Here is a 16,303-nt window from a genome sequence, read left to right on the forward strand (position 1 = left end):
CTAATAGACCAGTGACAGACTAAACAGATTACATTTTCATAAACCCTCAAAAACCTGAGTTTCTTTCCAAAATGCAAGGAAAGCTAATCATTTCAAATGATTAGTCTAATAATTGTGGGGTAGGAAAAAAACAATTTAAACTGGATGATTGTTTTATCAGATTATAGGCCAAAAATGACTGGTTTACACACAAGTATTTAATTCAAAAGGGCTTTAAATTTAATCCAAATTAAATGAAATAATCACATATAAACTTAGCAAACCATGTACAGGATATGGAGGTTGAACATTACAAAATGCTGATGAAAGAAGTTTTTAAAATTCAAATAAATGGAGTGACCATGTTTATGAACTGAAAGACTTGACACAGAAAAGATGTCAGTTCTCCCACAATTTGATCTATAGGCTTAATATAATTATTTTCAAAATTCTAACATGGGTTTTCTGTAAGCACAGACAAGCTTCATTTAAAATTTTATGGAAAGGCACTAAAATAGCTAAAACAACCTTTAGAAAAAGAATAAGTGGAAGCAATCATTCTACCCAGTATTAAAGATTAGTATATACTTACAGTAATCAAGAGAATACGATACACAGCTCAATGAGAAAGAAAAGAGAACCCAGATATAGACTTCTGCTAATATGCCCAAATGATTTTTGATAAATGTGCAAAAGTAATTCAGTGGGAAAAAATAAATATTTTTCTTTTAAAAACAAATTGTATTGGAACAATTGGGCAACCTTAGGTAAAAAGAATGAAACTCAACCTACGTCTCACATCTTATACAAAAATTAAACTCAAAATGAATCATGAACTTAAATATATAACTTAAAACTATAAAATTTTAGAAAAAGAAAATGTTCAGGATCCAGGGCTAGGCAAAGAGTTTTTAGACTTGACAGCAAAAGCATAATCCATAAAAGTAAAAGTTCAAATACTGGACCTCATTAGAATGAAAATTTTTGTTCTGCAAAAGATCCTGTTAAGAGGATAAAAGATAAGCTATGGAAAAGAAAATATTTGCAACCACATACCTGACAGAAGAGTAGAATCGAGACTACATAAAAAATCACCAAAACTCAATGGTTAAAAAAAAATCTATTAAAAATTGGTAAACATGTATGGAGAGATATTTCATAGAAAAAGACATACAGATGGCAATTAAGTGCATGAAATTATGTTCAACATCATTAGCCATTAGGGAATACAAATTAAAACCACAATGAGGTATCACTATCAGAATGACTAAAATAAAAATAGTGATACCACCAAATGCTGGTGAAGATGCAGAGACACTGGATCAGTCATTCATTGCTGGTAGGAATGTAAAATCCACAGCCACTCTGTTAAGACAGGTTAGCAATTTCTTATAAAAATAAACATGCAGCCACAATATGATCCAGTAGTTGCACTCTTGGGAGTTAATCCAAGAAAGATAAAAACTTTATCCATAATAATAAAAAATTAGAAACAACTAGTTCTTCAGTGGATGAATGTAAATAAACTGTGGTACTCCATACTATGGAACATTGCTTAACAATAAACAGGGACAGAATATTGAAACACACAACACAACAACTTGGATGACTCTCAAGGGGATTACATGGCTCACAGCAGCACTATTGAAAATAGCCAAGACATGGAAGGAACTCAAGTGCCCATCAACAGACAACTGGATTAAGAAGATGGGGTGTGCATGTGTACACACACACACACACACACACACACACACACACACACACACACAGTGGAATACTGCACAGCCATAAAAAAGAATGAAATACTGCCACATGCAGCAACATGGATGGACCTAGAGAATATTATGCTTAGTGAAATAAGTCAGAGAAAGACAAATACGGTATGATATCACTTATATGTGGAATCTAAAAAAATAATACAAATGAATTTTTATGCAACATAGAAACAGACTCACAGATACAGAAAAGAAACTTGTGGTGACCAAAGGAGAGAGGAGAGAGGGGAGAGGGGAGGGACAAATTAGGGGTATGGGATTAACAGATACAAACTACTACATATAAAATAGATAAGCAAGAAGGATATAGCACAGGGAATTACACCCATTATCTTGTAATAACCTATAATGGAGTAGAATCTGCAAAAATGCTCAATCACTTTTTAGATTCCACATATAAGTGATATCATATTTGTCTTTGTCTGACTTACTTCACTCAGTATGACAGTCTCTAGGTCCATCCATGTCACTGCAAATGACATTATTTCATTCTTTGTTATGGCTAATATTCCATTGTATATATGTGCCACATCTTCTTTATCCATTCCTCCATCGATGGACGTTTAGATTACTTCTATGTCCTGGCTATTGTAAATAGTACTGCAATGAACATTGTGGTGCATGTATCTTTTCGAATTATGGTTTTCTCCGGATATATGCCCAAGAGTCGGATTGCTGGATCTCATATGGTAGCTTTATTTTTAGTTTCTTAAGGAACCTCCATACTGTTCTCCATAGTGGCTGTATCAATTTACATTCCCACCAAGAGTGCAAGAGGGTTCCCTTTTCTCCACACCCTCTCTAGCATTTATTATCTGTAGATTTTTTGATGTGGCCATTCTGACCTGTTTGAGGTGATACCTTATTGTAGTTTTGATTTGCATTTCTCTAATAATTAGTGATGTTGAGCATCTTTTCATGTGCTTTCTGCCCACCTGTATGTCTTCTTTGGAGGAATGTCTATTAAGATCTTCTGCCCATGTTTTGATCGGGTTGTTTGTTTTTTTGATATTGAGCTGCATGAGATGTTTGTATATTTTGGAGATTAATCCCTTGTCAGTCGCTTTGTTTGCAAATATTTTCTCGCATTCTGTGGACTGCCTTTTCGGTTTTTTTATGGTTTCCTTTGCTGTGCAAAAGCTTTTAAGTTTAATTAGGTCCCATTTGTTTATTTTTGTTTTTATCTTCATTACTCTAGGAGGTGGATCAAAAAAGATACTGCTGGGCTTCCCTGGTGGCGCAGTGGTTGAGAGTCCGCTTGCCGATGAAGGGGACACGGGTTCGTGCCCTGGTGCGGGAAGATCCCACATGCCGCGGAGCGGCTGGGTCCGTGAGCCATGGCCGCTAAGTCTGCGCGTCCGGAGCCTGTGCTCCGCAATGGGAGAGGCCACAGCACTGAGAGGCCCGCGTACCGCAAAAAAAAAAAAAAAAAAGATATTGCTGTGCTTAATGTCAGAGAGTGTTCTGCCTATATTTTCTTTTTTTTTTTTTCTGCCTATATTTTCGTCTAAGAGTTTTATAGGGGGAAAGGGGGAAGCAAGGATAAATTGGGAGACTGGGACTGACATATATACACTACTATATATAAAATAGATAACTAATAAGGACCTACAGTACAGCACAGGGAACTCTACTCAATACTCTGTAATGGCCTACATGGGAAAAGAATCTAAAAAGAGTGGATATATGGTACATGTATAAGTGAATCACTTTGCTGTACAGCAGAAACTAACACAACATTGTAAATCAACTATACTCCAATAAAAATTAATTGAAAAAAAAACGGAATCACTAGGCTGTACACCTGAAACTAACATAATATGTGTATATCCACTTTACTTAAATAAATAAAGTGAGGTTAGCTGAAAAAGGAAAAAAGAGAGAGAAAGAAAAGAAAAAAAGGGAAAAGAGAAAGTAGGTTTACCGAGCCCAGGGTCAGCATACTTCCCACCACACTAACTGCCTTGGTCTCAAAAACAACAGACAATCGTCTCTCCACTTAGATTTCTTCCCAGTTGTTATTCACCTCAAAAAAGTAAAAGTGGGCACAGAAATTCTCAACCCCCTTCTGCTTGGTGTAAGCAACTTTGATTTGCTGAGTGAAAACAATAAACTTGTGTTTCACAAGAAGGTCAGGAAGTCGCTGGAATCCTTTGTCTCAAACTTAGACAGTGATGTATGTCAATTATCTCTCAATAAAACTGGAAAGAAATCAATGAAAAATAAAGTCACTGGAGTCTTAATATCGTTGCAATTACAGTTAATCAAATTCACAGCCGTCTCTGACAGCTGTGGGTGCTTGAGGGGTGCTTCGCAGAAGAAGACATGAAAAATGAATGGTTCTGTATGTGCATTATTTATATATTTATTTTCCAATTTTTTATGAGAGCACCTTTAGCTCCCTTGTCCGTGAGGAAAGCACCAAGTTTTAAAATTCTACAGACAATTTCTTGCTTTAAAAACTTCTAAAATGAATCACATACATAAAGCTGGCATTTTTTCCATAATAATATCTTTAAAAGTGAAACAAAAGAAGCTCTATATTCCCATAAATGCTACAGACGTCCTACAGGAGAGATATGGGTGTATATGCCACATCATCTATGTGTTGATCAAACAGCATAATATACAGTTCTTCAATTCTTTTGGAAATTGCTTTATTTGTGTTCAAATGAACTCTGAAATCTGTTCACGGTGTGCTACTTATCACCCTACTATTATCAAGATTCATAAATTACACAGAATTTAGATAAAAAATGCACATCTCAGAGTTACTCTAGCTTTTTATATATCCCCGAGAGATTAATACTAAACGTATAAGGCCTGAAAGAGTAAGGAGATGAATAGGCTACAGAAACTCATCAAGGGCTTGGAGGCTTAGCGTAGATAATTCTTCCGTTCTAATGCTTTGAGCTTTGGTTAATGACTATTATAGATGAAAGAGAATGTGGCTTATCACATTCCCCAAAGATCTGCATATTAAATTCCAAAGCCAGCAGGTAGAAGTCTGGGAAATAGGGCAAGTTTGTCCTCAATCTCCCCTTACTTGTTTCACATTCAAGGGGAATCTTTTCAATCCACTTTGGTTTTAGATTTGAGTCTGTCCTCATAAAACTTCCCAATCCTGGCTTTCTGTGCTCCCATCCCCACACACCCCATTTCCTCCAAATCAAAATTCCTTTTCCTGGTTTCAGACTTCTCAAGATTTTCTGATAAGCTAAATAAAAGTGTGACACAAAGACATCTACATGTATTCCATGTCCTCTGTCGATCATACCCATAGCTTTTCAATCAATAGTTTAAAAAGTGTCTGCTACGTGTTAGGCCCTGATAAGGAGTAGAAGCAGACTTACGCCCCCACCAAAAAAATCTCTGCCCTTGTGGAGCTTATTTTTGGTGGTATTGTAGTAAAGACAATAAGAAACAACCGAGTAGATATGTATGTAGTGATAAGTGCTAAAGAGAAAAACAAAGGGAGATGGAGAGGGAGGGGGTCCAAGGATTCCATTTTAAATAATGGGGGCAGGCGATGGCCTCACGTAGAGGAGGAATTTGAACAATGACCCGAACAAAGTAAGGACGTGAGCTTTGAGGATATTTGCTGGGAGAGCCAAAGCAAAGGGAAGAGCAAGTTCGAAGGTAGGAATGTGCTTGGCATGTTCTGCGGAGAGTGAGGAGCCCAGGGCACCTGTCGCAGAATAAAGTTGGATTGGGGAAACCGTGCAGCTGAAGTTAAACAGGCGACAGGCAGTCACATGAGTGATGTGTAGGCCATTTTAAGGACTTGGCTGAAGGTTCCGAGCTAGAGTTTCAGGATGTGATATAAGTGTTTGGAATAGACTTCAGAGGGCTGGGAATTAGGCAGCCTGGTGGCTTCGACCACAGCAGGAGCAACAGAGGTTGTAAGAAACATTCAGAGTCTCTCTGCAGATTGAACACAGAGCCAATACCATCTGCTGATGGACTGGATTTGGGGAGTTCCTATAAAATACTCCTCACCTGTCCTCTTTTTTCTCTTAGGAACATATAGGTCTGTAAGCAAAATACAGCCTATTTCTTCTTCTGCATTCAGAAAGGTTGGTATAGGGGATTGTGAAGAATCAGATATTTCTGGAAATATATGCAACTCTACCAAAACAAGGAAGCACTGATCGACATCAGTGGCCACACACAGTGAGCAAAGAGAACGAGTCTGACGGTACCCTAGTCCATTCAGGCTGTTGTAACAAGTCACCACAGGCTGGGTGGCTGAAAAACAACAGAAATTTATTTCTCAGTGTTCTGGAGTCTGGGAAGACCAAGGTAGAGGCACTGGCAGATTCAGTGTCTGGTGAGGACTTGCTTCCTGGTTCATAGATTCTGTGTCCTCAGCTGGCGGAAGGGAGGAGGGAGCTCTCCCGGGTCTCTTTGATAAAAGCGCTAATTTCATTCGTGAGGGCTCCACTCTCATGACCAAATCACCTCCCAAAGGTCCCACCTCCACATACCATCACAACTGGGGATTAGGTTTCAACACAGGAATTTGGGGGGTTGGGACACAAGCACACAACCCAGAGCAAATGGAGACTGTAAAGTTACAGACTGGCTGGGATTCTCAAGAGAAGAACTGATGTATAACCACAAGTTCTGGCTGCCTAGGGGTGAAGCCTTTGGATGACCTTGTTAATTATAGGGTGAAGGCAATGAAGAATCAATGATTTTCAACCACAGCGGAAAGTCTAGTCACCAGGATGTGATGGACCTGAGAGGTGGAGGAGAGGAATCAGTGCCAGGTAAGGGAAGGAGAAAGGAAGCAACTCTGTCCTTGTCCTAGAGATAAACCAAACACCCCTGTGGGCACCTTGAGCTCCGTTTTAAGGCAAGACCTCTCAAATTAAAATGAAGCACATCATTCCTATATCATTGTTCGCCATCTTGTTACGAGAACAGACACTGTGTATGCACGGGATAAATGGGACATATTACATCTGGTGCAAAATGACCGGACATCAATAGTTTCAGGTGTCATAGAAATGGAGAGACTGGCTCAAGATTATTTTCAAGGGTTCAAAGTTATGCTCTCCCTGGCTTCCTGGATCACCGCTCCTAAATAATAGATTCGCAACAACTCCTTCCTGAGGACAAAAAAAATTTTATTTGAATAGTGGTAATATCTGGCATATGGAGGATAAACAGTAGAGGAAATCTAGACTCATACAGAAGTGTACTTGGATTCTCCTTTGGAGAGAAGGAAGGCTGGAAATGGGGCTGACCTTGGAAGGTAGAACTTCGCTATGAAATAGTGGGGAAATGAAGCACATGGAAGATGCTACTCTTGACTCCTTTTCCTACTTATCTCAAAAGTCTTGCTCTGTGCTTTTCCTTCCCTTATGTCTATATAGATGCACCTTTAAAGCATAGCATACACTTTATGTCTCTAAGCTGAGAAGGAATACAGCTTGTTCTACTGCTTTTCATTATTGTATAAACCAAGGTGTCAACACAAGCCCTTAGTAAGATGTTGGAAAGTCACCACTTTTGGAGAATTTGCACAAAAGGGAAGGTTATTCACTTTCCCTCACCTGGCTAAATTTCTGTGCTACTGGATCCACCTCTTCCAGCTTCTTCCCCTCCCTCCTCACCCCACATTCCAAGCACTGACTGAGGATCTATTCTGTATCAGGCACTGTGATAGACATAATGAGATCCAATCCCGACCCTCCAGGGGCTTCAATGTTGGGAGAAGGGCCTACCACGCAATTGAAAATTTACAAAACATGGTGATTTCTACAGTAGAGATTGGAAAAACAACACCAGAAGAGGGACTTCACATCAGTCAGTTATTTTAAACAATGAGCAAGTAGATATTATTTTAGAGATGTTTTGTCCTTGGAAAAAGTATCATTTGTACCTTTGTTAAAAAAGCAAGACACGTTTTCAGACTCAGTGAACTTGAGTTCCTTAGTTATGAACAGATTTCTGGAAAGCTACAACAATCGAGTCTTACCTTATGATAACACCTAAAATATGCAGCACGTTCATCGGAAAATTTCTCCAGTCTTTTTGGACCTTTGCTTGAAGCTTTCTTGAATACTAACCAACATCGTTGATAAATCTGCAAGGAAATACAAAGGCAGCACTCAGCATCACTACTGACTCAGATATTACCGGCATTTACATTTAGATATTTTCTTTTTTGATGTTTTCACCTGTAAAATATTCATAAGCCATAAATGTGATGTTGCTTTGGGAAAATAAAATTTTAAAACCCCAAGCTGTTTCCACAATGGGTGTATTATGTCATTCAGAAAATCACTGGAATCAAAAGAAAATAAGTATTTGGAGGCAAATTTCTTCATACTTTGACAATAACACCAGTAGACGAAACACTGCAGAAAAACTCCCAGAAATAAAAATCCCAAATCAGCGCAAATAATATAAGCATTTACGGCACACACTCTAATTTCAAAGGCCATTATATATGGAAATCATAGGTCTGATATATGCCAAAGACTTTAAGTCCTAGAAAGAGACAGTCCCTATGTGTCATGTGACATTCCTCATAACTGACGGTCAAGAGCTGGGCCAGACACTAGACTAGCTAATAAATGCTGAAGAACACCAACCAGATTCTCCCTCAGAAAATTCAACCCAGAGACTCAAAGATTATTGCCAGGTTAGGGTGCAGTCCAAGTTAATACTGTAAAAAGTTAATATTGTAAATTAAAGGAAAGAGAATTTCTGTTATTTCTTAAATATCCAAAGATATCAGTAAAATCATTAAAATCAATCCTATTGGCTTTCATCTTGCATAGTCACTGAACTTACCAAGGGTCATAAAAACATGGACAAAAGTGGAAAAGCAATGGAGGGAGGGTAGCCTTTTAAACAAACGGTGCTCAAATAACCGAATATCCATAGGGAATAAACAAACTCCTTAACCCAAAACACTCATACAAAACTTAACTGAGGAGGGAGGGAGACGCAAGAGGGAAGAGATATGGGAACATATGTATATGTATAACTGATTCACTTTGTTATAAAGCAGAAACTAACACACCATTGTAAAGCAATTATACCCCAATAAAGATGTTAAAAAAAAATACAGCTATTCGAAAAATTAAAAAAAAAAAAACTTAACTGAAAATGGACTTAAATATTTAAAAAACTATTAAAAGTTTAGGGGGAAAAAAGGAGGAAATGTTTGGGATCATGGTCTGAACAAAGAGTTCTTAGACCTCATACCAAAAGCACAATCCATAAAAGAAAACGTTGCCACATTGTACCTCATCAAAATTTAAAACTTTCGCTATGTGAAAAATTCTGCTAAGAGAATGAAAAGACAAGCTACAGACTGGGAAAAAAATATCTGCAAACCACATATCTGACAAAGGATTAGTATCTAGAATATATAGAGTCCTCATATCTCAATAGTAAAGAACCAAACAATCCAATTACAAAATGGAAAAAAGACAGACATTTCACCAAAGAGAATATACAGATGATCAAGAAGCACATGAGAAAATGTTCAACATCATTAAGGCTTCATGGAAATGTAAATTAAAACCACAGTGAAACAGCAGTACACACCTATCAGATTGATAAAAATAAATAAAAATAATAATAAATAAAATAATAATAAAATTATAAAAATAAAAATAATAAAAAATAAAATAAATAAATAATAATAATGAAATAAAAAATAATAATAATGCCACCAAATGTTGACAAGGATGCTGAGAAACTGGATCACATGTTGTAACACATTGCCGGTGGGAACGTAAAATGGTGCAGCTCTGAGACACAGTTTCTTAAGTACGGCAGTTTCTTAAAAAACTAAGCAAGCAACATAGGACTTACAGTTGCACTCTTAGGACTCTATGCCAGAGAAATGCAAACTTCCCACACACAAAAAAATGTGAACATGAATGTTCATAAGCAGCTGGATTTGTAACAGCGCAAAACTGGAAACAACCCATCTGTTCTCCAATGGGTAAATTGTTAAACAATTTGGGGAACATCCATGTCATAGAATACCACTCAGCTATAAAAACAATATGAATGCGTCTTCAGAGAATGATGCTGGGTGGGGGGAAAAAAGCCAAACCCAAAAGGTTACATACTGTATGAATGCATTAATAGCATTCTTGAAATGACAAAATTATAGAAATGGAAATTAGATTAGTGGTTATCAGGGGTTAGGGGTGTGTGAGAAGGGAGCAGAATGGAAGAGGGGCTGTCTATACAGGTAACATGAGGGATCCTGGCAGTGATGAAACTGTCCTGTATCTTGACTCTATGAATGTCATTATCTTGGTTATAATATTGCATTGTTGTTTCAAAGATGTTACCACTAGGGAAACTGGATAAATGGTATAGGATCTTTGTGTAATAGTTCTTACAACCAAATGTGAGTCTACAATTATCTTAAAACAAAATGCTTATAAATTTTTAACAAAAAATGTAAAAGATCTTAAAAATTACAGCCTCATCTAATAACAGTTACCTATTCTTTTGCTACCAGACCGAAGTCTAATTAACCACTAGACTACATAACTTTAGAAAGCCAAGTGGCAAGAGACATTGGTAAGAATTCAAACCCAAAATCCTTTTCAGGGTGGAGAGTCAGCCATGCAAATTAACATTTTCAGGGCTATGGTTGGCAAATAGAAGACTTACCAACATCTCGCTGATGTCTGAATAACAGATGAGATCACCAGCTCCCTTAAAACCTAACCACCAGAGAAAGGACTGTAATTACATCGGGAAAGACTGTCACCCTGATTGTTCAAATAAAGGATGTGGAAATTCGGTCTCTCACTGTCGTTCTATTATTGGCAAACCCTTTCTTCTGGACATGGCCCTGAAAATGTGTTAAAGACAGCACGCTAAGGTATGCAAGAAATACGCCTACTATGGGGAAAAAAAATATTTTCACCAAAGGGGATATTTTATATTTCCTAAGTATGCCTCAACTTTTAGACCCAATCTTGAATGACAGTATTTCTATTTAAAAAAAAAAAAAAAAAAAAACTTATTCATTTTCTTCATTTCTTCTGTCTGAAGTCTATCGAACACAAGCTAAAGATTCCTCAATTTCAGCAGGCCTAGTGATGTCCATCTTTGATTCATCCATATTACACTTAGGGGATTTTTGTTTTTCTTTTGTTCTATTAAGTATCAATAGTAAGAGCAAAAGTGCAATGTTATCATCAAATAACTGCAAGAGTACTATTGTATAAATTCACATGCAATACTGCTTACAACTATTGGCTGGAAAGTCACCCCGGAACAGATTAAAACATGTTGGTTCATCAGGAGATAAGGAAAACCCCAAACCTTGGTTTATCAAAAGGGGGTTCAGTGATTCTCCGTGTTGGCCCAGCCTCACTCAAGACAATTGTTAATTATGCAGATTCCTAGAGATTAGCCAAGGTCGACTGCATCAAAACCTCTTGGGGTAGGGCCAGATTGGCTCTGTACCTTATTCCCCAGGGATTTTGTTTGTAATATGCAAACCAATGCCATGAATATTCATAAAGACTTTCAGACAACCCAGTGCTTCCCACGTGGGACGGACAACAAAGAGCCCTCCAACAAATGCTCCATCCAGGACGAGGGCCTCTGGGCTGTGTGGTTTCCAACAAGCGACGTGCAGTCGCTTTGGACGTGGAGCAGCGTGAGATGCTGTCCTGAGACACGGTGAAGGTGAACGTGAAATCTGCTGAACTACAGTAAGTTCCCCATTTCACCTGCCCTACACTCTCGGTCCCAAGAACAGAAGAGCCACCAAGTATCAGAGAATTAAAAACTTGGCCTCAATATTTCAAAACTGGTTAGAGGAGATGAAGCAGGAGGACTCACTGAACATGGGAACATGTGGAGACAAGTTGGAGTAACACTGACATGGTTAAAGGGGCCACAATTGGAGAATAATCTCATTTGCATAATAGCATAGGGCATTTTTTTTCTTAAATTAATTCATTCAACCATCTCCTTCATATTTCATATAACACATCCACTGACCATCTATAGTATTTTTGAGCTAACATTTTTCTTTCAATTGACTTGTTTTTAACTAAAAAATGTTTATCCCAACCATGAGAGCAAAGTGCAGTTTCAAACTGGACATGAGGAGTAGGGAATCCTAATTTTAACTATACTCTTAGAGAATCTAATGATGGAATAATTTTCATGTTGAAATATCTCACCCTCTCTGCAGCAGGGTTCCGCATTCTCGGCACAGCTGGCATTTTAGACAAGGTAATTTGGGGTAGTGGGAAGGGCAGGGCTGCTCCTCCAACTGGATGCCAGCAGCACACCCCTCCTACCCTGCTGACAACCGGAACTGTCTCCAGACATTGCCAAATGTTCCCTGGGGGGCAAAGTCAGAACCACTGCTACAGGTGAGTGCACACTGAGCCACAACTGCAGAGTTGAAGAATATGAGGTTATGGGAATATCTTCAAAGTCCTGGCTTTGGACAAGTCAATCCACACAAGCCACTGTCAAAGCTAAAACAGACAAGCACATCACACAGTTCTGACAACCTGAGTGGATGTACATGAGATTTAGCAGTTACATAGAAATCTCCTTCAGTGTGTATTTTCTTGGTGGTGGTGGTAGTTTTACTACACCTAATTTTCAGCCTTAAATTGTCATCAAACCATATATGATTTCTGTTATTTTTTCCATTGTCTTCCCTTTCTTTAAAACTTGAAATCCTTAATAACTAATTAGCTCTGGTTTCAAATCTCTGATATTTTTACTAGCTACTTTTCCTAACAAAGTCTAGTCTGGTAAATTCACCAAGGTTTCCAGGGCCAAGGAAGAGCTGAAACAATTTAGAATTTGCTTGGAGTTTCTAATTTCATTAGCAGTCCATCATAATGTCTTGAACAACAGAGTCACAAACTAAACATCTATAGGACGTATCTTTTTTTTTTTTTTTTTTTCTTTTTTGGCCATGCCACATGGCTTGTGGGATCTCAGTTCCCTGAGCAGGAAACTCCCTATAGGATGCATCTTATGAAAATAACAGAAAGCAAATTTTGGTCACAAAATTTCTGTTAAAAGGAAAATTATATACTGCCTTTACATAAGCTCAAGAAAAGCAGAAAGCTTAAGTAAGATGTGACCATTTAGGACTTCACAGTCTAGTGCAAGTATCAGCAAACTTTTTTCTGTAAAGGGCCACACAGTAAATATTTTAGCCTTTGAGGGTCACAGGCCCTTGTTGCAACTACTGAATTCTGCAGTGGTAGCATGAAAGCAGCCATAGGAGGATATATGTAAATGAAAGGTGCAGTTATCTTCCAATAAAACTTTATTTAAAAAAACAGACAGTGGGCCGGATGTCACTCACAGACTGCAGTTTGCCAACCTCTGGTCTTTGGTAGTATTTCTCAACTGTTTAAGCTCAGGTCAGCTTTTGATGAACATAAAAATCTGATTGACATGTCCCTCTTCAGGGAAAGAGGGGAGGAAGTATCTCCCAGGTGAGGATCCCTATATATCCCATATCTCCCCACAAGCCAAATTTAACTTCAACTTCTATTAAAATGTTGACTTGATGCCTTTCAATGCCCTCCACCACATACTCCACACGTTTCTGGTCTCGACGTCTGCTGCTGGGACCCACTGCTCTACAATGGCTGCAGATGCTGTCCTAAAGAGGCCTTTTACAGGCAGGGACATCAGCATCTCAGCTCTACCTTTTTTTTTTTTTTTGCGGTATGCAGGCCTTTCACTGTTGTGGCCTCTCTAGTTGCAGAGCACAGTCATCCAGACACGCAAGCTCAGCGGCCATGCCTTACGGGTCCAGCCGCTCCGCGGCATGTGGGATCTTCCCGGACCGGGGCACGAACCCGCGTCCCCTGCGTCGGCAGGCGGACTCCCAACCACTGCGCCACCAGGGAAGCCCTCAGCTCTACCTTTTTATAGTTACTGTATTCTACGCAGGGAAGGTGCTCTTTGGGGAGAAAAGGTAAGTTAGGACTGTTTTCCAATTTGCCAGCATCCGCTTCCCGTAGGCAGATTGATTTTTCTCTTCTCAGGGCATTCTCTCCAATTCTAAAGATATATCCTCAGTCTTCTAATGCTAAATTAGCCTCATTTCTCACACTCTAATCCTGTTTTTATTTATTCTCCAAAACAAATCAAATATTCTTCTTATCCAGGGTGTTAGTAACAACACCTAGCATTGGTTGAACCCTTTGTGCATGGCAGAGTGCTAATCCCTCCTTGTGCATTATCTCAACTAACCCTACCAACAGCCCTATAAAACAGATGCTGTTATTATTCCCATTTTACAACGAGGAAATAAGGCCTCAGTGAGGTTACTCACTGAGTACTACTCAAGGGCATGAAACTGGTAGAAACAAGCCAGCATTCCAACCTTGGTTTGCTTGATTCTGAAGAACAAGCTCTTAACCATTCCTCCAGGATTTTCCCAGAAAAGTTGATCTCCTAGGGATGCATAAACTTATGCTGAGGGTCGAGGTGTCTGTAAGAAGTTGATTTTCATGCTTATCATAATCTAAAAAGAGACATTTAGCTGTAACCATATGCTCTTTCATCTGGACTACGACTTTATCGTCTAGCTATTTTGGTGTGACATTTGCATTTGTGATTTTAAGTTCCCTGGCACCAAGTGTTCACCAAGAGTGATAGTTTTTAATGGAGTATTTCTGCAATTGGGGTCTGAAGACCCTATTCCAGGACTGCAAGTTAGCCTAGCAGTTTGTAAGATGTGTTTTCTTTGAAAAAGAATTCCACTCTCTCCCTCCTTAAGTAACAAAGTATTCAGTATCCTTGACTGTAGTCCAGAAACTCAAACGTGCCGAGTATTTCTAACTATGTGGTAAGTATCTCATGTTAAGTTCTCAGCTTTTCTTGGCCTTCCTTCCCTCTCTAAACTTTAGTCTCTTGTTATTCATTAGTTACAGCTGCAGTAAACCAATGTCCTGGCTAGCTGGCTCCCTGCTGGTATGTGTAGTCAGCTCCCTATAGAGCTGACCAGTCACTTCTCTAGGAGTGCCCAGCCCTCCACTTTGGCCAACGATGCATGGCCACAGTAAGTAGCTGCCCACCCAGAGTCCTGGGCTCCTCTGTGACTGATAAAACACCACAATCCAAGTTCAACCCAACAGCCACAGAAATTGGTGTTGGATGATGCAATCTGGAAGCAGAGGGATAATCCCCCCTCCATCCTGTCTGCCACTGTCTGCAAATAATCCTTCCACAATATTAGAATTTTGACCGGGATGATCTCTGAGACCAACATGCTTAAAATTTTCTAGTCTTATGAAGGACTCTGTCATTATGGGATTTCAGAAGGTGACAGATGAAGAGTATAAGAGAAGTAGTTCTTTGGCATCGTGGAATCGTAACAGGTAGGCTGCTACCAACTCCATCTACCAAGATAATGAGCTGGTTCAGAATTATGTATTTTATGAGGGGAAAAAATCTTTTCATTGAGTAAACAACATGACTCTATGCCTATCATTTATATATACCTTTCATTTATAAGGAAAGAAATGCTAATTTGGAGAAGGTTTTGCACAGTGGGTAGCAAGGTTCATTTTAAATTCACTGCAAAGAAAAACACCTGTAAAAATGAGATAATTAATCATAAAATAAAATTTGTACAAAGAGGATTAAAAATACTTCAAAAGCATCCACAGGCAATAAATTACCAATCCTTTGCTGACGGTGAAGTAAAATAGCACAACCTTTCTAGACGGTAAATCATGCCTACCCTTTGACCTGGAAATACCATTTCTAGAACTTTCCCCTGAGGAAATCATTGAGGAAATATGCAAACATATGGGAATAGGGTTCTTTGGCATAAAAACTGAAAGCGCTCTAAATGTTCCAGGGGACTAGCTTAATTAATTATGCCATCTCTGTAAACTAGAAACTTCCATCATTAAAAATGATGTTGTAAAACAATATTTATACCATAGAAAATGCTATTAGTAAGTTATTAAGTAAAAATAAGTAGGTTGTCCCTATTTTTAATCTGTTTCTACTCCAGTATATATACTCATTCAGTAAATAAGGTCCAGTTGCTCGTCCAAAAGGGCTGAGAGCTATCTATATTTCCACCCTTCCCCACCTCCCCTCACACACACACACACACACACACACGCACGCACGCACACACGTGCACATACACACACAAACATGCACACACGATGACAGGACAAAAATGTCTGCTTCAGTGGAAAACTATGCGTTCTCTAGGACACACACATCCAGTATTATCTGCTTCTGATTCTGTGGGAGCTATTCTACAACTCTAAACTGTAGATTACTGATAGAAATGCAAAATAATTCCAGTCCATAAAGATGCAAATTCTGTAGAGGTTCTGTTGATTTCCCTCCCCCACTGTCATGAAGCTAGTTTTGCCGCCTTGGGAACATGCATTTCACTATGCTGGATATATAAACAGGTAGGTTCTTTGGATTCCCCTTAGAACTAGTTATTATAATATTCTGTGTTGCTCTCTCATTCAATTAATAAGCTAAGTAGAATCTTCAACACGTGCTCTTTCTACATCTGTATG

General features: G+C 38.7%; 1 protein-coding gene across 9 annotated transcripts in view; it reads right to left on the reverse strand.

The window, feature by feature from the left end:
* DOK5 (docking protein 5) overlaps positions 1 to 16,303 on the reverse strand; it is a 1,081,787-nt gene that overhangs the window by 802,331 nt on the left and 263,153 nt on the right. For all 9 annotated transcript variants that reach the window (XR_013824125.1, XR_013824126.1, XR_013824127.1 and 6 more), the window contains one exon: positions 7,741 to 7,848. Coding sequence is in view for 1 of the 9 variants with exons in the window: in XM_079899078.1 (XP_079755204.1) it covers positions 7,741 to 7,848 (108 nt within the window). In the remaining 8 variants the exon portion in view is untranslated. The remainder of the gene's footprint in view (positions 1 to 7,740; positions 7,849 to 16,303) is intronic.

The sequence above is a fragment of the Stenella coeruleoalba genome, assembly GCF_951394435.1.
Source record: "Stenella coeruleoalba genome assembly, chromosome: 15".
Taxonomy (NCBI): domain Eukaryota; kingdom Metazoa; phylum Chordata; class Mammalia; order Artiodactyla; family Delphinidae; genus Stenella; species Stenella coeruleoalba.